This window comes from Solea senegalensis, linkage group LG9, assembly GCF_019176455.1.
Source record: "Solea senegalensis isolate Sse05_10M linkage group LG9, IFAPA_SoseM_1, whole genome shotgun sequence".
In the NCBI taxonomy this organism is placed as follows: Eukaryota; Metazoa; Chordata; class Actinopteri; order Pleuronectiformes; family Soleidae; genus Solea; species Solea senegalensis.
The window spans coordinates 8,601,834-8,628,490 of NC_058029.1; the positions used below are offsets into that span (position 1 = coordinate 8,601,834).

At 40.7% G+C, this 26,657-nt stretch overlaps 1 protein-coding gene across 1 annotated transcript in view; it reads right to left on the reverse strand.

The window, feature by feature from the left end:
• LOC122774477 (vacuolar protein sorting-associated protein 13B-like) overlaps positions 1–26,657 on the reverse strand; it is a 162,465-nt gene that overhangs the window by 12,301 nt on the left and 123,507 nt on the right. The window contains exons 22-25 of the mRNA XM_044033810.1: positions 21,755–21,888; positions 7,579–7,813; positions 5,485–5,702; positions 102–305 (exon numbers count right to left, since the gene is read on the reverse strand). Coding sequence (XP_043889745.1) covers positions 102–305; positions 5,485–5,702; positions 7,579–7,813; positions 21,755–21,888 — 791 coding nt within the window. The remainder of the gene's footprint in view (positions 1–101; positions 306–5,484; positions 5,703–7,578; positions 7,814–21,754; positions 21,889–26,657) is intronic.

Here is a 26,657-nt window from a genome sequence, read left to right on the forward strand (position 1 = left end):
ATACTATAGCATAGGGCAAAGAGTGCATCCAGATCACAATGTGAACAGAAAAAGTACGTACACTGTTACACCTCTATAGTAGCTATGTGAGAACAACTAACCTCAGTGGGGGAGCCAAAATCCGCGGAGGGGCTGCAGGTGCTAGTGTCTGGAAGGGCAGTGCCAGCACTGCTGCGAACTGGTGAGGATGGTGCAGCACCAGCAGGCGGTTCTGGAATGTTGGAGGTCTGACGTAAGATGCCATGCTTCTGGAGGCGAGCCCACGTAGAGCTCCAGCTCAGGAGGAGTTCATACAACAGCTGAACCTGGTGAGTGACAGGAGAAGAGGGAAAACAGAGAGGGGGAAACTTTAGGTCACAAAGCTAAATATACAATAGTATGTTGAAAGAATTATGTACTCGATGTTGATTGAAATTAAGAGTAATCAATATAGTGTAATTCAAGGAAAAACTGAAATGCAACATTTCCATGTGGAGCACGGCACTTATTCCATTTATATACTGTTGGACAGATATGTGCACAAAAAACTGACAATGGCAGTATAGTTGAATATGATTCTGACGCCAATTGAGTGCCTTAAAAGATAAACCTAACACACCACAAGTAGTCTTAATATTTAAAAGCAGATTCAAGTGTACTTTTGTGCCAAGGTCTGACTCAAACAACTGCACTAGGGATTTCTCATGTAGTTCTGACTTCAGACACTATTAGCATGATTTTGCTTGGCAGCTTTGTAGTTATGTGACACTAAACCTAGTTAAATTTGAGAGAGAGAAGGAGAAAAAGGAGGAGGAAATATTTGCCATAAATGGAACCCTATCCATTCCCATTTCTTTCGCTCTCTAACCCAACACTATTTTAGACTTTGTACTTGTCATTCAGAAAAGCCACCTTTCACCAGCGTAATGTAAATCCTGCGTGCATTTTTCCATTCGATGGGTGATCATTTGATGGGCATAGCATGCTCATACATGTGCTTCACTGTATACATTTGTTATCCATAACAACAAAACTCCCAAAGAAACACCCACAGAGGAAAGTTAAGTTGTGTCATCCATTTCCCCTGAAAAACTCACCACAGTTAGGAAAAAGTGAAGGCTCAGTGTCAAGTGTTCTCAACTATTTATCATGTGTTCACATGAAAAGAGGCCTTGGCTTTAAACAACAACAAAGCCAAAAACAAGAGTGGAAAACATGAGAAGAAAGCAGGGGAATGTGATGTGACGCTTTCAGTTATTCATGCATTCACTCAGTCTTTTTTAAAACCAAGAAATGGGGAAAGAGAAGGTGAAATGCAACGCTCTTTCACAGTGAGATAATTTTCGGATTTCAGATGTTTTGCTTCTGCAGCCAAGAAATCCCCAAACCCCCACCACTGTGGGTCCCTCAAAAGTAAAGGTGCACAAGCACATGAGCCACACACACAAAATAGCAAACACATTTTGATTCGTTATTGCTCGCTCACACACATGCAAGCCTTTTAGCACACACATTACAGGGAGGCCTTCCATAAATAAGCATAAATCAAATAAAAAGCAGTAAAATACATTACAGCTGGGCCATTTCAAATATGTCCAGGAAGAGCTGCTAACGCCAATCCAGCAGCCGTCCAATGACAGGGCCAACAGCTGTCTGCCATACCCAACTGAACTGCACTGCCGGCAGGAGAAATATGGCTCCTCGCTCGCTTTTCTGAGAGTCTGGCTTGTGGAAGTCCAACCAAGCACAACAAGGCCTACTGCACTGAGCAGCAGATGTGGAGGGGGAGAGTAAAGAATGCCGAGTAAAAGAGAAAGTGACGTGAGAACATGATTATTGCATTAGATATTGATCTGATGCTACATACTATTCAAGTCAAATCAGTTTTTCTGTGTTTACATCTATGTTTTTCTGTGTTTACATCTATGTGAGCATAGTATGTCCAACTCAGTTACTTACGTGCCAATTTTTATGGTCTATTTTACTCCAGATTAGCTTGTAGCAGGAGCAATTCAGCCCAGGCGGTTAGTTAGTTAATCCTTAGCAAACTTGCTGCCTCCACTGTAGCAATGGTCATTCCTATAGCACTGAATATAAACTTAACAGAAGGCTGCAGAAATGAGTCCTACAACCTGGAAAAACCTGGCTTTTATAAGCATGTACATGTCTTGAAAAGCTGTTGCTGACAACTGGCTAAATGAAACAGTTGAGCATGCTGGAAATTTTAAACATCATCAAACACCAAAAAAAGAATTGATTTTGTCTATACTCAAAGCCAGGCCATCTGATCGTCATTAGAACCGGAAAAGTCTGATCAGTTCTCCCTTTCATCATTTGTCCTTATATTTCAGTTTGTTGCTATCCTGACCACACGTGATCCTTTTTCATCTCTTACCTTCCCCCGATCCTTGCTCAGTTTTGCTCCATTCCACCCAAACTCTCTAGACCCCCTACCTACGCCTACTAGTCAGGGGGGTCAGTTGGTTCACATCAGCCAATGCTGTCAAGCTTCGGTGGGCAGGTTGGGCCACACGCAGATGCTCACACTTACATGAGCTCACAATACAGATGCCACAATTCATGATTTGGTGGAAGTGAGCATAACATTTGGAGGGCTGGATCCTCCAAAGAACTGTCATCTGCAGATCGGGGGGGGCTGCTCGGCTGCAGTAGTACAAACTGGAGACTGAACAGAGGCTTCCACAGTCATTCATAAATACACACAGATGAAAGATGGGGAATCGTGCAAATTGTGAGTGTTCATGTGTCTTTATCTAAGGATAGTTTATATGAAAGCTTCACAAAAATGACATATTGTTGAGTGTATGAGGTAATGCGCTGCGTACCGACGTGTGTGCTTCTGCAAATGTTCACTGAAATCCAGTAAAGTTATGTGTCCAAGATCAAAGAAAACTGTTGCTTGCTCTCTCCGTCTCAAACTGTGTGTGTGTGCGCATGTTGATTCAATATGGTTGTGAACTGTAACTACTCACTCCGTCCCTCTGACATCTTCTGACATCCTTCTTACACACATTAATTTATGACAGACACACAAATATATTTGAGACACATTTAGTGAAGTTCAACAACAACACACAGAGGCTTTGAAGTCATTACCATTCAATTAAAAAGTGAGTTTGCTCTCAAATTATACTAGGAATAGAAATAGGAGGAATGGGAGTTTATCAATTAGTGGCATACATTAAACAACTCTCTACATTCTGTAACTAGACCTTCACTGATTTGTATGTGTTTTTTATGTGTTTTTGTGTGTTTATCCCACTCTCTTCTAAGATGTGACTGTGCACTGTGGGTGTTCTGTATTAAAATAAAAGAAACATATGCTGGAAAGCAACAGAGCTGAGGAGTCAATGTGGTGTCAGTGCATGTGGTTGCCACATATGTGTCGACGTGCCCTGGTATCATTTTTAATTACTTTTTCCTTCAGCATATCCCTTATTTTAGTGTTAATGTATTTCTCATCAATTTAACACAGTTGCGTCCTGATTTAAAAACTCAAAAATTAGCATTTACAGATACAATGACGCACTTGAACAAGCGTTTTGTGATTTTAACGGAACAAATGACCTTGCCTTTGTTTATGCCATGAAGTAATTCATCTCATATTATGGAAAATAAAATGTAATGTCACAAAAACATAGAAGACAGGTGGATAAAGGCTGCCAAACTCTTGGGTTTTACTTGTTTACTATAAGTGTAGTCATGTTTGAAAATTTGTGTGACAATCATTTGGTAATCAGAGCCTGATGGGCAATGTCACGGCAAAGGAAACATATTTTGGCCACACCTCTGTATTTTCTTCAAAAGGGATCGACTAAAAGATGTGAATTACCTAAATATAGCTCAAGTAAAGCCTTTTAATTTGTTACAAAGTGGACCTTTGAAACAATCTCCATCTCCAGACATGCATATTGGCTCCGTATAAGAATTATTTGCTTACACTACAAAACACATCTGAAAACACACATCAAATGACCATTTGCACTTCAATTCATGCCATGCAAAAATGTAAATAGGAAGCAGATTGTCTATTCTGCAGTTGTTTAGTTGGAGAAAATGCTACGAACAAGAAACATCTAGGGTGACAAGTGATTGCAGGGATTCTTTTTGGACCCACAGCAAAAATGACATTGTTACTGCCAGTTAACATTAACAACACTTAGCATTCACTGCTCATAGTCAAGTTATGACTGATAAGCACCAATCAGGAAGTGAACACATAGCTGCATCATATTTTTTTTTCTAAAAAGTTCAGTTTCAGTTCAGCAAGACTAAAAAAAAAAGACTAAAAAGACTAAAATGTAACCATGGGGAATTGAAACTAAAACAGGGCCAGAATCCTTTTTAACAGTGATGTGTTTTAAAACTAAAACATATTAGTGTGGATGTTGCCTGTGTTGTGCTGTGACAATCCCACATACAGCACGTTCCCACAAGTGGCAATGCCAATTGGAAATAAGACAAAGTGTGAGGTCTCTTTTGTTCTGCAGAGGGTGGAGCTGCACGGGCAGCAGTTCTTAAAGAGCTGCTGCATGACTTAAATTGGTATTCACTTATAACCCCCCACCCCAGGCAGAAATTTACACAGAGAAAGGAAAGAAAGAGGGAGGTGAACAGATGGGTGCGAAGAGAAGAGAAGAGAAGAGAAGAGAAGAGAAGAGAAGAGAAGAGAAGAGAAGAGAAGAGAAGAGAAGACTCTCATTGGACCCAAAGCCTAATAATGAGTCATCATATAATCGCAATAAGCCCTCACAGCTTTGCCAGATACAGGCACACATTTGAAACGGGAAACAGAGAAGAAGAAGGCGAAGAAACTTTGCCTCAGTAAACGACCTGCTTTCATCATCTGTGGTAAAGTTTTCACCACTAACAGATTAACTTGTTTCTGGTACCAATTCCCTTCAATATCACCCTCGCCCATCACTGTGGTTGAAGACATTTAACAGTGTGACCACTCAAAAGGTCGCCCCAATTAAGTGTTTATACAGTAACCTAATTTGATGCAGCTAACTCCACTGGGGAAAAAACTAAACATGTGTAATGGTACATGTAGATGTCATTATATCCCTGTAAGAGCACAATGCAAAACTACACAGAGGCCTAACCAGGAGACAAACATGTTCCATTTCCAGTCTGTCCATATTCATCATGCTCTCACCAGAACATAACAACACACTGTAAAAAGTAATGATGATGAGTGTTTTAAACCTCTTCTCTCCTTCAGTCAAACCTCAAAATGCTTCACCAAAACAAACAAGGCAACACTCTCTTGTTTACACTTCAATTTTCATGAAAATTATATGGGATAAGATGATGAGGCGTTTTGTTTACTGGAGTCAGTTGATGTCAGAGAATCCTGCAGAGGCAAGATCTTTCTGCCAGGGTCTGCGTGTTCATATTTCAGAAAAGTTTACAAGGAGATGATTTGTATAAATACACATATAATTGTAATCACAAGGTAGAAGAGCCTCAGGACTGACTGACCTGAGGGTTGGAGCACTTGATGTGGACGGGCTGCAGGTCAACATGGAGACAAACCACAAACGAGTGCCTTCCTTCAGAGCATGTCTGTGGCTTATGAGACGTGACGGCCAGAGTGGAGGTACAGCCCATAGGCTCCAGCAGGCTCAGGCTCCGCTGCTGGCCCAGTAGTGTGTACACACTGAACTGACTCAGGCTGATTGTCCAGGGGAAGGCATCACCTGGTAGAACATGTGGGGAAATTGTCTATTAGTGAATGAAGAATGATGAAACTGAAAATAATTCACTGTGTGTAAGGCAAAAAAAAACCATGCAAAAAAATTCACAAGACAACAGGACAATTCCAAGTGTGTTGGAGAAACTATATGGCCTTTAAATAGAATTAAATCCATCCATTGTGGGCTAATGTAAAAACATACTGGTAAGCTTCCTTTGTTTTCATTACCCCAGGTTCAGAAAAACAACTATCCATCTATCCAAATGATTGTGCATTTAAAAAAAAAAAAAGCATAATTATTTGATCTTAAATTAAAAAGCTTTAACTCTTTAAAGAAAAATGTAATGATTTTTATTTTAAAGCATTCAGGCCCTGGTACACTTTGACGCACGTGCCGCACGCACCGCAGTTCGTCTGGCATTGCGCTGACCCTGTTATACTCACGCGTCAGGGTCCTGTAGTTTCCCACTTCAACATCGGGTGGCAGTACAAGTCTGGACAGAGGGAATAGGACGCAATTCTACCAAAGAAGAAGCGAACGATGCTACAGCTCCCTCGGACACGTCTAGTTCGAGAGGCACACAGCTGAAAGGCCCGTCGGGCTTGGATTACTGTCAAAATGTTATTTCTTCTTGGTGAAAATTCAATGTCAATTCACTGTCCACGCGCGCACCATACATGCTCTTTGCGAGCATTCCTAAATCTGGGCTACAGCCTGTGCTTTGCACGTTGATGACGCATTTTGCATGGAAGTATACCAGGGCCTTTATACACTCATACAAACTTATGGGTACTATATTGTGTCCGCCAATAAACCCTCTTTAATATTACACACCGGACCTTCGAAATAACAGAAGGAGGGTTAGAAATATACATCATCAATACCATGTCAAGTGGATTTTTATTTCCACATCAAGGCAAACTGCCATGGAGGTGGAATGAAAACGTTCAATGGAAACATTAAGGAAAACTGTGGAGTAGTTTCCTGTCTTTAAAACTTTCTACACCCAAAATAAACAGACATCAAAACAGTGTAAAGTATTGGTATGTTTTAAACTGTGTATTTAAGACAAGATGCCTCCCTGGGAGCACTTGAAAGTGCTGACTTGCTGATCCTAAAGGAGCCATCTCATATAGAAGGAAACTTGTGTTAGTACATGGCCATGAAGGGTACATTTCCCATGCACCATGGGTAGGACGCTTTGATCCGGAGTGTTGAAAATGAGAGATGAAGAGCTTTTCAAAGTGTAGGAATGAATTACTAAAAACTTGGGTGGTTAATTTTAATGGCAACATTGACAAGACTGCTGATGTCACTGTTTTTGCTGTCGTTTTTCTTTCGCCTCTGTTTTTGAAATCTTTATGCCCAATGCTGATGTCATTGAAGAGTTGAGAGAAAAAAACGAGGGTGGCCTATTTTTTTTCCTTCTTCTTCTGAAGAGAAAACACTGCTCAACCATCTGAGTGTTGCTTATATTAACTCTACCAGGTGTGCAAACCACATGTGCAAGATCTATTTCTCAAAGTCGCTCTACTTAAGTTTGTTTGTCTTTTGTCATGGTAAATGAGTAGTAGTGGGTCAAAGGTTTGTTCAGTGTTGAAAAAGCCATAATGATGATGAATTCACATATTCAATTATTAACAAAAGCAAATTTATTAGTAATAATACCTTGGGCTGATTTTCCCCACCCATTAAAAATGTACTTTCCTCCACTCCCGCCCTTTTTACCCTATGACCCTATCACCATAGTTGTAATGTTTTGTTTTCACAAATAACTTTCAGATCTGTCTCTTTATACCGGGGCTTTGGTGTTTTCACAATAATGTTTAATAGGTGTTATTAAAGTTGATATTTCATTAGATACGGAGTGAAAACCTACCTTCTTCTAAGATAGGTTTGTTGACCACAAAAGGAAGTTCCTGCAGTGGTTCCATGTATTTATGGCCAGCGCTGAGGACACTGATTTGGGGCAGGCAGATTACCAGAGTCCCAGGCATGGAGGCCTGGTTGTGGTACCAGCTCCGGACGGTGCCAGGGATGTCACCACTGATGATGGTGCTCGGGGAGGGGAGGCTGTCATTAGGCAGGAACATGCAGCATGACTGCAGCTCCAACTGGAAAGTAGAGAGAGAAATAAAAGGCATATGAAATCATGTTAACTAGTTCAGTGTAACGTGATCACTGACCAGCCCCATGTGTCAGCCTCCCAAGATCACTTTCAGTGAGCTGAGGGACTCAAGGGGTATAAGTCTGAGTCAACACTTGACAACTTGCATTGCCGAGGAAAGGACCTTAGAAAGAATGTGTGCACAGCAGTGGGTGTTGCTAGAAAAAAGTATAGCTTTCCTTGATTTAAAATTGAAAATAGGTTATTCGACATTCAGAAATACATGTCATGCTCTTATGCTTGTTAATTTTGATTAACTATTCCTTTCGTAACAGATGCTCTATATCCTCTCATATGCATATTAGTTTTATTACTTCTTTGGAGAGTCAAAAACCTATATACCTGAAGTATAATTTCAGACTTTGAATGACCATTTAAATCTAATGTGAAATTCCATATCTAGGTAATACAATTCCTTTTACAACTTCTGGGAATTTTGACAGTTAAATCTTTAACTTAAATCATTTTCGGGGTCTTTTGTAAGGGAACTGAGTCTCATTCCAGCTGTGTGCAGTGTGTTGTATCACACACATTTCTGTTCACATATTTCAGTTTCAAAATGCAAAATTTACAAGCCATTAGGTCAGTAACCAGTAGCCAGCAGTCAGTAAGTGTATGAGCAGTGTTAAAGCTGTCGGAGTCTGAGTGCATTTTCTTTCTTTCTTTTTTTTTTTGTCTTTTTCCATTACACTGGGGTTTTGTTGATTTAAAAGACCAGTTAACCGAAAGGACAGGAGTACAAGGTCCAGAGGGCAGACAGCAGGTGCTGCCAGATACTCTGTGGATTTGTGTGTGTGTATGTATAAGTCAGACCGTGTCTACAATACACACCCACACTCAGGAACACATCCTCAATCAAAATTTGCATACACAGTTTTGTGCAGCCTCCTGCTAACATCACGCACACAGATGTTGGAACTCCTCTGATGCGCCTGTACATGGAGCCCAGTTCTACTGGCTTTCATTGGAGTCGAGAGAGAAAGGCAGTAACAGAGAAAGAGAGATGGGGAGAAGGAGAGTGAGAAAGTAAAAGAGAGAGGGAGAGATACGGTTACACATTCATCTCACGCGGTTTCCTCTTTTGATTACTCTTCAAAGAGGGTTTTGAAATATGAACACTTTTGCACACTAACACATAGGGCTTTGGCCTTTTTAAGAGCTGGCACGCAGGAAGAAAATCCATTGACACTGCCTGCTCTGCGGCTGATCTTAGAAGGGTTAAGCTGTAAAGCAGGCAGACACACGGAAACCGCTGAGTTTAACACTGCGACTCTGGTCTGCACCTTTAGCTCACTGCCTGAGGCTAATGCTCTCCTGCTGGACATCTTGGTTCAGTCATGCATTATTTCACATTATTGCACATCACCTCTTCTTCTGTTTGGGCTGTTTCTCAACCATGAAAAATATTCTTTTTTTACAGAGGTGGATTCTCAAAAGAGCATATGCGTGATACGCACAATATGTGAAACATAAGGACACATTAAAGAAAACCCAGAAGCAATGGCAATTTACATTGTTTTAAATGACGGGCTTCAACTATCAACATTAAAATATAATTGTTTAACTAAAGAAAACAAAACAAGTTTAATATTGGGTTTAAGGTATGCTACATGAAGATGTATACCTCTGTGTATACAGTAAATGAAAGCTTAACCCAATTACTGTCAGAGATGAAGAAATATATATTCAAATTCAACTAAAATAAATATGGAAAGTAATTTTACACTCAAGCATGTTTCAAATGGGTCATTTCAGAGCATGACTTTGCTACCATTGAGAAAAACTATATTACCTTAATTATGTTAGTTCCTACACAGTGTCTGATGGTTGACTACATCTGTCATCATACATCAAACGTTCAGAGTCAGGCTTTTACACAAAATCATAGGAAAATATATAATAGCACTAAAATGAATGTTCACTGATGGAAGTTCACTGTGTTTAAATAACACAGGAAACTGCTCTGTCTGCGTTTGATAAAGCACAGATGAAAAATTCCCTTTTTCACCACATATTTTATTTTACACTAAACCTTTTGTTGGCAACAGTGGGATGTTTTTAGTAAAATTAGATATACAATTTTGTTAATTGGAATGGTTTATTGTGACATTCAGAATGTCTGGTTCGTCATTTTTAAAATCTATGATAAGAGGATAGATTCAGAACTACAACATGGAAGACTTAGGGAGAAAAAAATAGGGAACTTAGTGCACAAGTTACCACCACAACTGCTGTAGTGAGTGTGTATAATAAAACCTAATGTAATACTACTTAATGATGCTTTACTGTTGTTTCTCATGACAACACAAAATCAGATGATGTCAAGTGTATGACAGCTAAAGACTGGCAACACCACTAACAGACAATAAATCAGAAAACATTGCACAAATGACAACGGAGAGAGGAAAATTTTACAAAAAAATTGAAAGGCATTCACTGGGCATAGCGACCACTGTTTCTTGTGTTTACACCATGGCACAAATGATCCTAATGATTCAAAGGGCCGCAGTATGTAATGGAAAATAAAACGACATGTCAGTGCTAAATCTGGGTGATACACAGTATCAATCAATGGCAAAATAAGAGTTAGGTATAGGTCAACATAACATTATTTTCTATAAAGTTAGAGAGTTTGGCACAAAGATGGAGATAAGACAGTAATGGTTCGGGTATACAACACACTGTACGTCAGACGCTGTGGACACGGGTGGATATCCGACTCCAAAACACAGAGTTGCTAAAATAAGGATGACGGCACAGGAGCGCAAGGGAAATAATGCTACACTAAACAGATGAATAACTTTATTGGTCATTAAATGTGTTGCCAGGTTCTGGATTAAATCATGCTAATGTCTGTGTGGCCACAAAGTCCATGAACACACAACTTATCATAATACATACCTACTCCAGGAGGCAGCAAAGTTACTGGCTGCTGATGTATCCAAGACAAACATGGTAAACAAGTATGATCACAGTATAGTGACAACTTGAAAGCACAAAGAGAGAGCATGCCGCTGCCAAAGCTGCACAATTGTCTAAATTTGTTATTTTAATAATAGAAAATGTTTTGGAATATTTAATCTACATCTGGATCTGCAGCTAAATACACAGTGTGACAGAAAATTGTGGAGAAAAAAACAAAAACATGCCAAATATTTTTTTAAAATAAGTTTAATAGTTTCTTGGGAAAACAGAAAATGTTTAACTGCTCTCCTACAGTGTTGAGTAATCTCTGAAAAACATTACAGTGTAGAATCCTTGTTCCATGAACTACGGCATAACTTTCTGTGGGCGGAACGAAAAGAGGTAATGAAAGAAAGTATGGACCTCAATCTGGTGTATAGAATTAGTTTCCTGTGCTACACCCAGAATACAGAACATGCCATGTACAAGTTTTATTACATGAGTGCAAAGAAAAGCTGGTCCTTAGTGAACTTTGGATGAGCCTAAGAATACAGGAGAGTTCAATGTGACTGGCACTGGCATGTTGGCTTCTCCATGGAAACACCTAGCTGTCTCAGTCAAAGGAAACTGTAGCTCATTTAAAGACAGCATATACGACATTCTTGACAATCAGTCATAAATATTCAAGTCGTCAAACTAGTCAAACATAGACTGAACATTTCCATCACCGCTAAGAGTATTAACTCAGAACCCACTGGTTATCCTCCGTGCTACCGCTAACAGCAGGTCACTGTGGTTAACCCCAGAGAATTATCCAAGGCTTCCCCTCTGTGGTCCAATGTTTAAGTTGTTAGACATTCTCTCGCTCCCTCTCTTTCTCTGACACACACACAGTGTCTAAACAAAGACAAAGGCAAAATAGGGAGCACTGGCACTAATATGAAGTGGTGACAGATCCAAACTGAGCAATAACCTGAGGTCAGTTTATTCCACATGCATCCTTTCTGCCAAAACCACTGACAACAACTCTATCCCTCTCACCCTCCATCACCCTCCTCTCCAATGCTTCTGTCCTTTTGTCCTTCTCACGGCTAGAGCCTAACTGCTCCGTCTCTCAACTCCAGTGCACAATGATACACGGAGGAGAGGAGAGGAGAGGAGAGGAGAGGAGAGGAGAGGAGAGGCCCTAGCACTTGTGTTAAGGGTAATGGCATGATTGCATACACAGCAAACAAAAAGAATACTGTAGTTGTAGTTGTCAAAGCAGAGAGTAGGAGTATGTGTGTGTGCTTAACGTCACAAATTCAGGTGTTAAAAGTTCAGGTTGTGTTTGGTATCCCACAAAATTGTGTTTAACAGCCATGTAACAGGCAAATAAACACAGCACTGGAAGCAGTTAGCCTGTGTGAATGCCCCACCGTACAGGCTGATGGACATGCGAGGGCTGTGTATATTTTGTGTGTGTTAGTGTGTGTGTGTGTGCGTGTGAGAGAGAGAGCAAGCACACTGTTCATATGCAGCACAGGAAAATGACAGGTATGTGTTGTTGACCTAAGTTTGTTCTGCAACATGTTTGGTAGGTAAACAGCCACATGTGCTGCTTGTTATATTTTGTACTGGCAGCCACTCACAGCAAGGCTTAGCAAACTCAACTATATTTTTCATCCATAATAGGATAGTGGAAATGTATTTTTGGTTAGGGGTAAACCCATGGAAAGGCAGCTTTTCCAAGAAAAGGATTAAATATAAAAATAGACATGGGCACAAATATTATTTGAAAGCCAGTATAATTGCCATGTGGAAGAACTGTTACACAACTTTACCCTTTGGGGGGTTTGGGTTTAATGCGCAATACAACTGCAGCAATGAATGACAGATAGATGGCCTCTGAAAATGAAAAAAATAAAACATAGGGTTTTTCAGGCACTCTTGAGAGTAGTGCGATCCCTGTTTTTACAATTCACTTCCACTTCAAATTAGTAGAACGGTATTTTACTGCGGTACAACAGCAGAAAGAGTGGGTATTACAGAGAAGATATGAATTCCAGTTAAAGCTAAATCAAGAACAGCAGGTGTGTCCACACACAATGTCATTACAGAAGGCTCAGTGGGGAAAAAGTGGAGTCAAAGAGTCATGATTCTTCATTCCATAGGTCCAATGACATCATGTCCTGTCAAAGTGAAACTAAATCTATTAACATAACAAATGGAGTTAACTGTCAGCAGCCTGGGACTGCACTTCAGTTACCCGCTGCCTCTAGTGACACACTCATTTAGGAAAAAACGCAGAGGTACAACATCAGTGTGTTTCAGTCATTTGCAGCACACCCTATTAATATACTTCAAAAACAGCGGAGACGCTTTTCAATTTTAACCAGGAAATCTCCGTTTTTAAAAAAAGGATTGAAGCCAATCAACTCCTTATGAGGCTGCACGTGCCGGGCTTCCTCTGAGAAAACATGCTCAAATAACTTACTTACACTTTACAATGGCATGCGCGCATACACACAAAATCATACAGTGAACAGTGCACAGGAAATCACATATCACATTCCTCCTGACGACACACAGTCATCAAGAGCCCATCTGACTTAAAAAAATAATGAAATAATGCTTGAACCCTTTGGTCTCAAACAAAAAACACCTGCATTAAAACCCTCCCGACTGCTCTCAGAGAGCCATCACTTTCTAACATCACTCTTGAGACTTCTGAATGATGGCAGATGCAAAAGCAATTAACTGAATTAGTTCAGTATAATAAGTTGGCTGCTGCATTTCTCCTTTTCTTTTACTACAAAATACACCAAAACCCTGGTTTGATTGGAAACTTCCCTTTGATACAATTTTACAGCGAGGGTTTATGCTACTTTAGTTAGGCACTGAATCTTAGACAAAGCAAAGTTTATATATGTATGAATGGTCCTATGTTTCATGCTTTTCGATTCTTTTCATGAAGAAATGCTTGGTATGAACAGAAACTATTATCTGGTTGGGTCATTCAAATATGACAATACACAGCCATCAGAGGATAGATATTAAAAAAAATACAGTCATCAGCACATTTACAATAGCATGAAAAGCTATATGCTTGTCAGATGCTTATCTTCTTATGCCTCTTAATGAACAAGGATCTTTTCACACGCTGATAAACAATCAGTCAGGCATATATATATATATATGTTAAAAGACCAAAATAACAGGTTTTGACGCTCATCCTTCAATGGCATCACTTCACAGAAGTCTGAATATGGGTTTGTTCCATTTTTCTGTTCCAAGTTCTGGTGTTTTACACCTCATCACTTCCCTGCACCATCAGATAGTGTTTATAATGCAGCACACCCCTTAAAAAGGCATCCCTTACTTCCTGTTCTTCTTCTCTTCCTGCAATGGGAGTGTATGACCCATCTTGAGTAGCATTTCTCACTTCTTTTCTCCCCCTCTTTCTGAAGATGGTTTATCTGCTTCCAGCAGAGAAGGTTCTATTAGAGAGGAAGCTGAGGGCCAAACAAACTTAGGTTTTAAAAGTCTGGGGCCATGTGGAAATGGCCTATATAACCACAGGAGGCTCTTAGGATCCGCTGGGCCTCACCAGTAAATGACAGAACAATGAGTTAAATGGAGGACAGCTTGTCTACTGTGAAGAGCAACTTTAGCTGAGAGTTCATTATTCTCAGACAGCCATTATTTAAATGTACAGTTAAATGTTTCAGAGGTGAACTGAGAGATAGCTGGAAAGGTACGCTGTTTTTAGCCATTATTACTAAACAATACGAGACAACACAAATGGCGGATAGGAATTTTCACACCGTATACACAAATGTTTGCTTGTGCTACATTAACCATCTTCCTCCTGTGTGAAGAACCATTTATTGCATCTTTCGACTAACTTGTCCTACTAACCCTATAAACTTAAACACCTAAGTCTTCACAATGACTCTTTTAATATGATAAAGACAAAATGTCAAGAGCTCACTTGTCCTAAATATTACTTTTCAGCTTTCTTGCTACATAATCCTGACAGCACTAAACACAATCTCTGACACTGACACTGTTAGGTGTATTAGTTTTTTTCTATCACTGCAGAGAAAAAGAATCTTGGAGGCCCCAACTCAGTACAGACCTCAGCACAGCACAAACCCTTGTTGGCCAAGATCACCTCGCTGTGGAGTGACCCCACAACATGTGACGCACACACACTTGGACATTCACGCACGCACACGCCAACACATTTTTCCATCATTTTCTCAACACAAAACAAGCAAGCCACGACACACAGGAAATCATCCAGAGATAGAGGAGAGGAAATTAGAAACACCCTCCCAGCATCCCCGGTGAAAACATTTGCGACTCTGGAGCAGAAAAATCTCACTGGAGAGATCGGCAGCAAGCGGAAAGCACATTTCTTTGTTTTTAAAAACCTGATACCTCTCCAAATGTAATCTTCCTGTGCCTGCACCAAACGGGACACTGTGTTTCGTAAATGGCCAGTTGAACGAACAGAAGGTCCACAGAGCAACTCCCCCCCTTCTAATGTCTCTGGATACCCCACCCACTGCTAACCTTCTGCTCCCCTTTCCTCTGCATATCCTCCTGCATTCTCGGCTCTGTCCAAAAGAACATTTGGAATAGTGGGTGTAATAGTGTAAATAGTGTCTCCATGTAAATGAACATGATTAATGTGTGTATCTGAGGATGACACCGTGCAGATGTGTGTGTGTTGTGATGCACGGATGTACACAGCCTCAGTTTTTCCTGCAAAAACTGAAAGCAGCTTTTCTCCCTGATGTCTACGAGAAAGGCATCTATGCATGATGCCTCCTGACAACAGATAGGCTAGGTCTCACCCACATGCCACCACAAGCAATAAGCTTGTGGCCTGGCAGAGCAGCGCAGCCAGGCAGCCAGCCATCCAGCTATCCAGCCATTAAGCCATCCCTGTGGCTCTGCATTCCTCTACTATAACACTGCTTACAGAAGCTGACAAGCACTGGAGGTCTTTCTGGCCGAGGTGGAAATCTGCAAAAATAAACGCTTTAGGTGACATGAGGGCTTTGTTTGTTTCTGCTGGCCTGGCTGTTTGTGTTAGCGCGGTGGGTTAATTGCGACTTTGATCGCTGCGTTTATTGATCCAACAGTGGCCTTAGGAGCACGGCTGGCCTGGCTTGCCTTGCCTGCTCCCACCCCGATCTCAAAAATCACCCCCACTCCACAACCTCAGCACTACACAGCTGGGGTCTAAGAGGTGGCCACACCACACTAGAGCTGAGGATGCACAAAGGCAACAACCACATTACTCCCTTTTTTCATTTACTGCTACAGATTCGGCTGCCGTCCATCTTACCCCAAAAACAGAGGCCCAAAAACAGAAAAGTTTGAAAGACTGAAGTTCTGCTGTCCTCGTTTTAGTTAAGAAACAAAAAAACTTTGGGGTACATTTTTAGTCTGGAAAGGCTTTTGAAACAAATACGCTTTTTTTTGGTTTATTACAGTTGTAAAACCAACAGTTTCAATCTCGCCTTGGTCATAACAAACACTTGTTCTCATGTTTCACAATTTTTTCATTGTCTGAAATGAAGCAACCGACTGCAGAGAGGATCAGGTTCCTGTTTACATTGAGACACACATGTCCAGTGTCCCTGAATGCTTATCTTTTTATTGGAAAATGAAGTTTTCCAATGAAAACATGGACGTAATCTGAGAGAGGGTACGCATGACTGTTACTGACTATCACCGACTGATAATTGGGGTAGGAAAGCCAATGAAAGTGTCTTAATTTAGATTTAAGAGTCTGTTTTTTGGAAAGGGTGGATTGGACAGTAATAAAGAAGATGATGCTGCTGATAGGGTTAAGTTTAATCAGGTTAAAAAGCTAGTGGATGCTCATCATCCTTGCTGCTACAGAAGGGTTTCTGCAAATTTTATAATAAAGCTAAAAACCTTGATAATCAAATCCAGAAGGACTGGGGTTTGGTCAGACAAAGTAAGCAGGCCTGGCTTAGTTTATCTTTGTGACCAGATAATTATAGGCTAATGAAAAATAATGCAGAGGGTGGTGTTTGTGTTATGCAGTATGTACTACTCAGGTCAGGTTGGATTAGACAGCAGTAGACTATTACATGCAAATGTTTGCTTAGCTAAAGCACAATTTCATCATCATTAATGTGATGTGAAACAATCAAGTACGAGTAACCATGCTGTTCTGAACCTCAGCTGATCTGTTTTGGCCTGTGTTTGACGTGGCCTCTTCCTTTGTCCCATGCATGGCGGCACCTATTCAACCACGATCACCTCCAAACAAGCTTTCCAAAACACTTCCAGAAGACCAGGGAGGGGGAAATATCACACATCCTTTCACCCCCCCATCAATTTATATAACATGCCAATGTTTAAACTGTAGCTGCTGTGACATCTTTGTACTTAACAAATGCTGCAGTGTTTCAGAGTTTATGTCCTATTGAAAATCAGTTCCAGATCTCTATGTCTCAAGTTCAAGATGTTAGAGACACAGGAGGAACTTAGTGAGCACTTTTCCAGTGCAGGACTCTAACGGGGGTCAAATATGTGTGAGCATCTATAGTAACTGTGAGGTCATACAGCAGCAGATGGTGGAAGGTGATTCTGGCCACACACACGTTTACCTCAAAACTAGTAACACTGCCACACAAAAACACACTGTGTTCTCCCCTGGTAAACAGCTAATGACATATCTACAGTGGGGTCATGATTTAGACCTTAACACCAGGGAGGGTGAAGTCATATTCAAGAGAGAATGTACAGTCTCAATCTCACTCTGTCTCTCATATTCCGTGAGTACCCTTGTGTACCTCTGTGATTTTTTTATGCACACCACAGCATGGAATTCTCTATAATACTACTCACCACTGTCATTTCATCCACAGTATCAGACTGACTGAAAGAGTCTTGGCCATATGCATCTTGGTTTGCTATTAGGCAGATTTATTTCAGTTGATACATGCAGTAGTAGTCAGTGATATATCAGTGTATGGGAGCATGCATGGTTTAAAAGTAAAATGTGTACAATTTAGCAATTTACTTTAAAGGATATTCTGCTGAATGGTCCTATTAACGTGTGTTTAATTAAACCAACACTTGCTTTGATCAAATTCCCAGTTTTCCCTGAACTTGCCCAGTTTGAAACTTAACAGTCAATTATCCAAACTTCTATTTGCATTCCTCTTTAAAACATGGCGTTTTAAGAGAGATACAAAATTAAGGCTGTAATTACAAACCACTTGGGAATTGTGGAATCGGACAGACGCAGAGGATAAGTTGTGGAATGGGGTAAGTTAGAATGTACTGAGGGGGGCAGAGAATGAAGTAATAATCCTACAGAAGGCGCTCCAGCTGAAAGTCATGGAAACCATCTGGTCAGATCATTCTGCCACACCAGACATACACTGCACATGATCCTCCTTTCTATCTCTCTCACTACCCCCACCTTCACAAACACCCTCTGCATTTTTTCACCCTCCTCTCTTCCTAACTACCCTTTCCTTTCCATCACTTTACCTTTTCTACCCCACTGCTTTTTCTCCTCTTTTTTCTCTCAAAAAATGTTCTACTCATTAATGCATGGCAGCTGCAGGGAGCAGTGTTACTTCATTTTTCCATGGCAACGGTCTCTCTGTTTCAGCAGATCCCCTTTCAGTTTTGGTAGCAACATACTTCTGTAGCCAATGCTGAACACATTCATGTGTTAAATAGAAGGAATTATTGCAAAATTCCTGAAATAGAATAACCAACCTGATCACTTGCAATTATTATCTGGGCCCAGAGAGAACACGAGTGTCCTCGCATGGTACGGGCTACAGAAGGGGGGATGAGATGATTAAAAAATGGGTGAGCTTTGGGGAAGAGGGGCAGGCAGGAAATTAGTAAAATACAAAAAACATATGAGGAAAGAACACACCATTTAGTGATGAGTAAAAGAGTTGCAATGCATGAAAGAAAAACACAGCAATAATCTGGGGCATAAGAAAATACTAAAAGCTGTGGGTCCAAACTCCAAGGCTGAGGGCAAATGGACTCGTAAAGGTCTGCCAGGCCACTCTGGCCAGGGTGACAACTGTGCACTGCCCATCAGTCATAATGTAAAGTGACTGCTAAAATAACACCACCTACACACATGATAGCTTTGCATGACCACAAAACTTAGCTGTCTCTTCAGGGAAGCACACACCCTCAGTGTGCTGGATGTAATGTCATGGAGACTTGACCACCTTGCGCCTAAATGCCTCAGTTTGGATGTTATGTCCCTCTGACCTCACCATGCCTGTTGCAATAGTTTGAGAAAAACACTGGCTCCTTTGCTGTAAAGTAAATCTCTCTCTCACTGCTATTTTTCCTAGGGGCATCTATACTAATCAAAATGGTTTAAAGAATGTGTGAGCCTTATTTGCAGTGAATTTTTTTTTACATATATGAATATGTTAAAATGAACAATTCATTTTTGATCCAGTTGGCTTTTCTATTTCCAACATCACCTGCCCATTTGTCTGCATCATTGACAGTTTTATGAAGGGATTCCCTGAGTTTGTCTGATGGCTTTGAATAGGTTTGGAATAATGTTTCATTGCAGGGTGCATATTTGCTTTTTATAGGTAAAATTGGAGGAGGATATTACAAAAGTAGACAGGAATGCTCTGCATTTAGTAATCTTTAATCTTTAACTTATGAACCATAGCTCAGAATCAATTATTGGGTTTGAAGCACTCAGTCACAGATATAAATCTTGGATTTAGATAATAATCTCTGCTAGGTGTTGTCCTAGAACATTTCCAGTCAGTGTTGACTATGATGGAAGTTTAACAAGATGAGTGTTTTTAGAACAGAACACTACAAATAGAAACAGTGCATATTCTACTTTTTCCAGCAGCTATTCTGGTTTTAGAGTATGAGTATGAGTGTGGGATATGCGTCTAAGACATGACATAAGCTACATTCAGAGTGACACAGTGGAATTGAACAGAATAGCTTATACAGATTTTGGAGCATATGCAGGTTCTTGGTGTTGGATGATGCAACAAAGTGCATCGGGCATTAAAAGAATTAAAAGTTGATATGGATACATTATACTGAAATAAATATAACATGCTTCATGGATGATGGTGATGGTGATGGAATAAATGACCAACAACAATACCTGCAAATGTAAACCACAGTTATTATGAGTAGTTGTCATAGTGACAAAGCACGGTGGACATTCACTGCAGGATCTTTTTAAAAATGTCACACAAACAAAATTTACAAGCAACAGTAATTTTGTTAACTTTTTTGATTTTTCTCCCCTTTTCACTAATTTCTTATGCAAAATAAATAGAGTGATCCCTGTATGCCAAACAGGACACGTGTGCAGCAGAAGTGTGAGCCATTAGGTATTCTGTTTACACCGCACTATAATAAATGGGGTGGTTGGAGTTTGGGGATATCCAAGGCCTGGGGTACCAGCTGTCAGGTTGTTCCGTTTGGTCCGCTCCCACTCCCATGTCAACGGGACAGACTGTTTCCTAATTACTGCTGCAGTACATGGTGTGGTCCCAGTTGCACAGCCGAAGGGGACAGAGCAAAGTGGAGGCAATGACGGGCTTAGCAAACTATTAGAGGGTTGAGTTAATTTTTGTACGAGTACTGTAAACAGCTCTTTGGGCTGACATGGGACCTGGGCCCAAGAGAATTACTTCCATTTACATGTGACATGCTCTTTTTCATGTTTGACTGGCATCAGTTTATGTGGCCAAGCAGCAAAATTGAATTAATTAAGAAACATTTGATGGACTTGTGAATCGCTGGATACTGTGTGCATGCACAAATAAACTAACTTATGAGCCAAGTGAAGACTTTGCCCACTGTTGGATTTCCTGTAACTATTAATGTATGTCCACATTCTGTTGCTAGAAAGCTTTTGTCATCCTTCGATGAACAGTCCACCTCAATCTTGTAATGATAGATATGTGCTAATAAACAAAAACAACAAAAAGTCAGTAGTCTCTCAACATAAGAATGGGAGCCTCGCTGTAATATTTAAACACAAGTCTGTTTATAATGGTTACCAAAAACAACAGGATATTTAAGTAAGGAAAATAAGTGTTTAATACTCTGGGTAAATGCTTGCACATTGTAGACTAGTAGTTAAAAAATGAACCTAACACACCAATGAACACAAGAGGCCCAAATAAGTACGCACACGTGTGCATGCACCATGTGGTCCCGTTCCTGCATCAAGAGGAGTCCTGTCACAGAGTTGTCAGTGCTTCCTGATGTATTTCTGATGGTGCTGGTTGTGATGTGGGCTCTGCTAACTGGCTCACAATGGGGCCATTTAACTATCCAGTGAGACGCTTGCACAGATGGAAAGGGACATCCAGCCAGCCAGACAGTCAACCAGAATGTCAGTCCACCACAAAAGGGATATGAGACACTACGTACGCATCTGTATGTAAAACAGGCTAATAGGCTAACAGCTTACAGAGGTCTCTGGAAGCCACATGCCAACAACCACAGAGAGAAGTCGGCTAGGGTGGGTTGAGCTAAATCTCACTACTTTACTCTAACAGGGAAGAGAAAGAGGTGGACTGGGGTTAATAGACTTAAAAGTAGACTTGGGACTATTGAAATGTAAATCTGCTCACAGATGTGTGCCTCGGCTACTGTTTAAGGTCAAGTTCATTCATCCATCCATTAGCTATACCTGCTTATACACCGAGACCTGCACGGTGGCTGGAACCATTTCCAGCTGACACTTGTAGCAAGAGGACAACTTGGGCACCTAGCCGGTCAATCACAGAGCTGACACCAGAGGCAAACAAACACACTCACTTACATTGACCCATCAGGGAAAATTAGAGTCAGCAGTTAGCTGCAAACTTCTACTTCACCAGCAGGGACACACTGACTCCACAGACGGACCAATAACTGATGGGTTAACCACTGTTAATATAGTAACATTTTGGAAGAAGGCTAGTACCTGTAGAGTAAGGCGTTTAACAGCATCCCAGACATGTGCAATGAGCTCCTTCATTCTCTCCTCTGACGATGTCTGCGTCTCTCCTGGTGTGGTGTCAGGCATCACCTTCATTGGGATGGACAGTGGACGTGATTCTGGAAGAGAAAGAAAGTGATAAAAACACAGGTTCATACACTGTTTTGAAAGGTCTTCTCATAAACAATCAATCTTTATTTTACTTTTTTCTTAATCCGCTGTTTTTGTCATTTGTTGTACAGTATCATGTTATATGGCGTTTAACTGACACTTCAATGAGGTGACGTAATGTTGGCAGGTGTCTTGCATCTAACAGTAGGAGAGGGAACCATAAGATCACAGACCTAGACATGACATGTCCTAGTATGCCGGCTGCGGTCCAGACGAAAGCTGAATGTCAAAGCTGACAGACCTAGCAACAGCCACACACACATACATCACAAAGAAACAACCACCATATGAACCTGAGAGTCAAAATACTGTTTGAGATAAATGTATTGTGAGAGAAAACAGATGGACTGGTAAATGAGAAAACTGGGTGCAAATAAGAGGTGCAGATGTGACATAAACAGACTCATCTGCACATAAGACACATTCTACCAGTTTAGCCCAAGGCCAGTGAATGTTAAAACCATCACGGCGTCAGAGGTGAGGGAAGGAAGGTCTCTCTGAAGACACATTAAGACATATTCCATGATTTAAAAGTCTGCCTTGCTCAGCAGCTCTATCCCAGAGTTGTCATGAAACAGTGGTGATGTCAAGCTTCTCAGATACCACAGTCACAAACACCACTACAACAGCAAAATGGGTTGACATGGCAACAAGAGTGTGTTGCCAAGGACTTTGACTACAAGGACGGTTAGTTACCCTGGTTTGTGGTTAATGTGGCAACCAGCCTTAAACCCTTGGGTCAAAGCATGTGTGTGTGTGTGTTTATATGGCTAAGTGACTAATACTCACAGGTGCATATACGTATGGGTTTGTACGTGCAGAAAAGGAGACTGAAGGCCGAGATCATCATGTCTGAATTCTCTTTCAGTATTTTCTCACACTCTGTATCCAGGTGCCTGTGGCACTCAGGGACTATAAAATATACCATATTTGTCACAATGCCTACAAATCAGTGCATCATTACATAGTATGCTCAAAACTTCAACCCTGAGGTACATTTTGTACATCTGACAACAAATATTTTCCATCTAACTTCTCCCACAGTCTTTTGTGAGGTTTGTACAAAACTATTTTGTTCATACACTTATATCCACAAAGTCACAGATGGCAACAATTGGCTTTGACGGGAAAGATTGTGTTTCATGGACTGTCTTTCATTGAGTAATGTGTGGAGAGTTGTCAATAGTGTTTTTCTGTCGAAGGTTGAGTATTTGTTAGATTATTCCTGCAGTTTCCTGTCCAGCTCTGTAGGAGATCTACACAGATATGACAGAGCTCTGTCATTGCTGCTCTCTCATGTTGCCCAGCTCCAAGGCACATTTAAAGCAGAGACCTTGCATTGCTAGATTCTTGGCTGTGTGGGTGCATTTGAAAATTACAACTGATTACAAATGATTCAGTCTGAGTTTAAATGACAGTTGGAATCATGGAAGCTAATGTGAGTATCTGTACAAAATACACAGCATACAAGTATTCTGACTTGTACACTTAAGTGCTGCTGTGTATGTATTTCAAAGTGCTGCGGTGTCAGGTAGCAGCACATACATCCTCATTGCTTTAATGCTGCTTGTATCTAGAATCTGAATGTGATAAGTTGAACTGACCGGCCATAATTCAGAAAGGCACACACCTCTATAAAGAGGGCCCCGCACTGAATTCACACCTGCATGTCAGCAAAAAAAAAAAAGCAACACTGTGAACCTTTGCAATAAAATTGTGATGAAAAATAGCAAGAGAATATAACCTCCATAGCTTTGAGCATTCCCAGGAGCACAGTGGTGCATATAATGGTGAAATGGAAGAAGTATGGAACCACCAGGAAGCTTTCTAGAGTTGACCGTATGGCCAATCTGAGTGTGAGGCCCTGGTGACCAAAAATGTAGTAATCAAAGAAAGACTGCAGAGGGCTTTTGAAAGCTTACTGTCTATGTCTTATGTTTGTAAAGAGGTTATTTTATGATTATTTAAAAACAAGTTTTTTTTTTAGTCATTAATGAATGCAAACTGTAAAAATGTCAATTTATCAATTAACCTTAATTCTTCAACACAATAAGATGAGCAATAAGTGACGGATTCCAAAGCCTTTGCAAATGATTCACACCCATGCATGTAATTTCATTATGCACAACATTAATATGGACATACACATGTCAGCACAGTCCCTGAAATTGAACAATGGAGAAGAGAAACCCATACATTCTTATAGGATGCTGACCCTCTACTGACTATTCACATGAACTTCATTCTACCTTCAAAATATATTCTTAGGTATTGTTCGAGAGAAACCTCTTGAGATTGTTATTACCTTCTCGAGATTATTACTTTATGGCCAGGCCTCAAAGGTGGTACTGGGGGTAGGCCAGAGTGTGAATATCATTCCCCAGAGAAGGTCTGCTAGGCCACTCAAAAAGTACGCTTAAGTACAGAATAGGCAGTAACAATTCAAGAGCAGGCAGTGTGCAGCTCTTGGTTTGATTTTAAATACCATTCCCAGGATTCTGTTTGTTAATCCTGGGGTCATTATTTGGAATGAAACTGCCATATCTGATTATAGTGACTTGGCGCCCGTCATTTCTGCAGGGAGTGGGTTGAGAGAAAGACAGGAAGGCAGGGACACAGAATGAGAAAGACAGAGAGAACACAAACTGTTTAAATTCAAATGAAAGAGAAGTATGTCAAGAGCGCCCAAAGCCCTTAAACCTACCCAGGCCTAACAAGTCCTGAGAGTCCTTTTAAAGTGGGGTTATTCCCCCAGACTCGTGCCATCTCAGCCATGTCCTCATTTTCACCCTCCATGAGGCCATAAGGCTAATATCGTATTGGCCAAACTCTGACCATACACTCCTCCCTTCTCTTTTCCTTTTCTGTTTTGTTCTCACTCTCCAGAACCACTCCCTCTGTATTTCTCCCTTACTGTGCAGCTGGTATGTGAAGCTGCAAGTATAGAACAAAAGAGTTTTAATGGTGGATATTTATCCTCTTCAACAGCTCCATGACATCTCCCAGCAAGTGAGAGGCCAAGGTCAAGTGAACAGAGAAGTATAGTGACGGGCCACTATCAATATTGACTTTAAGGTGAGAAGCAATCAGTGTTACCTTAATGTATTATGTACAACACAATAGCACCATCACTGCATTATAATGTCGCTGTAAAATATGTGAGAGGGTGTGTTTTGAATGTAAATCACACATAATATGAATGTGAAACTGACAACTGAAGAAGTGCATGAAAACGCACAAAAGCACAGTTATACAACACTAAAATCATAAAAGTGCCAGTAAACGTTTCCACTAGAGATTTTAATCTGATATGCTTATTGTCAAATCTTGTGAATCTCACTTTACAGTCAATTCTGTGTATACATTCAAAAAGGTGTTCTTACAAAACCCAGGCTCTAGGAAACAAAGACAGAACCACACGTCACTATTCCAGCAAATCAGTAACAATCTGGCATTCAAGCACGTTCATTAGACAAAAGAAAAAAGAGTAAAGGGGAAACTAACTGCAGCAGGAGTGAGAGGTAGTAAACACAGCACATCCAAATGAACAGTGCCAGTTTAAAGATAACCAGGGGACGGAGACGAGTCAGAGAGTCAGTTTATTTGCCACTTGTGGAAGAAAACCACATTGGCAAGCGGTTGCAAGATCTCACCATAAAAAAACACAGACATGCAGATGCAGTGCTCCTCCTGTCATACAGCGTTTTGAGTGGTATGATTGATTGAGACTGCTGATGAAAGACTGAAGGCAACACTATTGTGAATGTAAACTCTACTAGCCACAGGTGATGCACCTCAACAGAAACATTGACAAGGCTTTCCAACAGTGGAAGGTTAGGAATTCATCAGCCCCTTACTTATCCAATTGGACTGTCCCAAACCCTTAATGTCAGACACATATAGAGGGATGATAAAAAGACACATATGTCCAACACAATCTTTACAAATGTGATGTTTTTTTTGGCAGTGCACAGGTCCAACAATGTGGCCACCTACCAGATTTGTTCTGACAATCCAACTTTGTGGATGTATAAGCTGCTTTATTACTGCTTTACCAGTGGGAAATGTTATAATTCACAAATTCAATTGGTCGATAATATATTTTGCACATAAACATTAACATTTACTTCCTGGATATGGTATTGGCACGACATTAGGGCAAGCCAGTGTGTGACATCCCTGATCTGCGCCATCTTGCCCAGGTCTGAAGTTGTAACATGCCTGCTGTGGAGGTGGAACTGTGTCAGCTCTGCATCACTTCTATTTACATAGGATTTGCTTTTGAAAACAGCCATATTAAGGTAGTAAATAAACACCTAACAACATGAGACTCTATGGTCCTGCAAATATTGGACAATAAAAGCTTTAAAAGCAATAAAAGCTCTGTTTACTGTACACAGCAAGCAGAGGAATAGAGGCAAAACTACCTCTCTCTAGACGACCAGCGTACTTCAGATGTGCATCTTATGCAGGCAGCAGAAGTGCTGCGTACAAATCCAACGTGGCCCAGGCATGAGGGCAGTAAGTGATATCTGCTACCGCATTTCAGCTTTGCAGCTGAGACTGTAGAGACAGCTGTCTGACTGTTTACTCTATATAACGATACAACATGTTCGTGCAACGTTCAGCTACAGAGACCAAAGAAAAATCTGCTAGCACATTGAAATTATTTGTATTGATGCACAGTTCAAGATGCTATTCCATTATATTCTTGTTT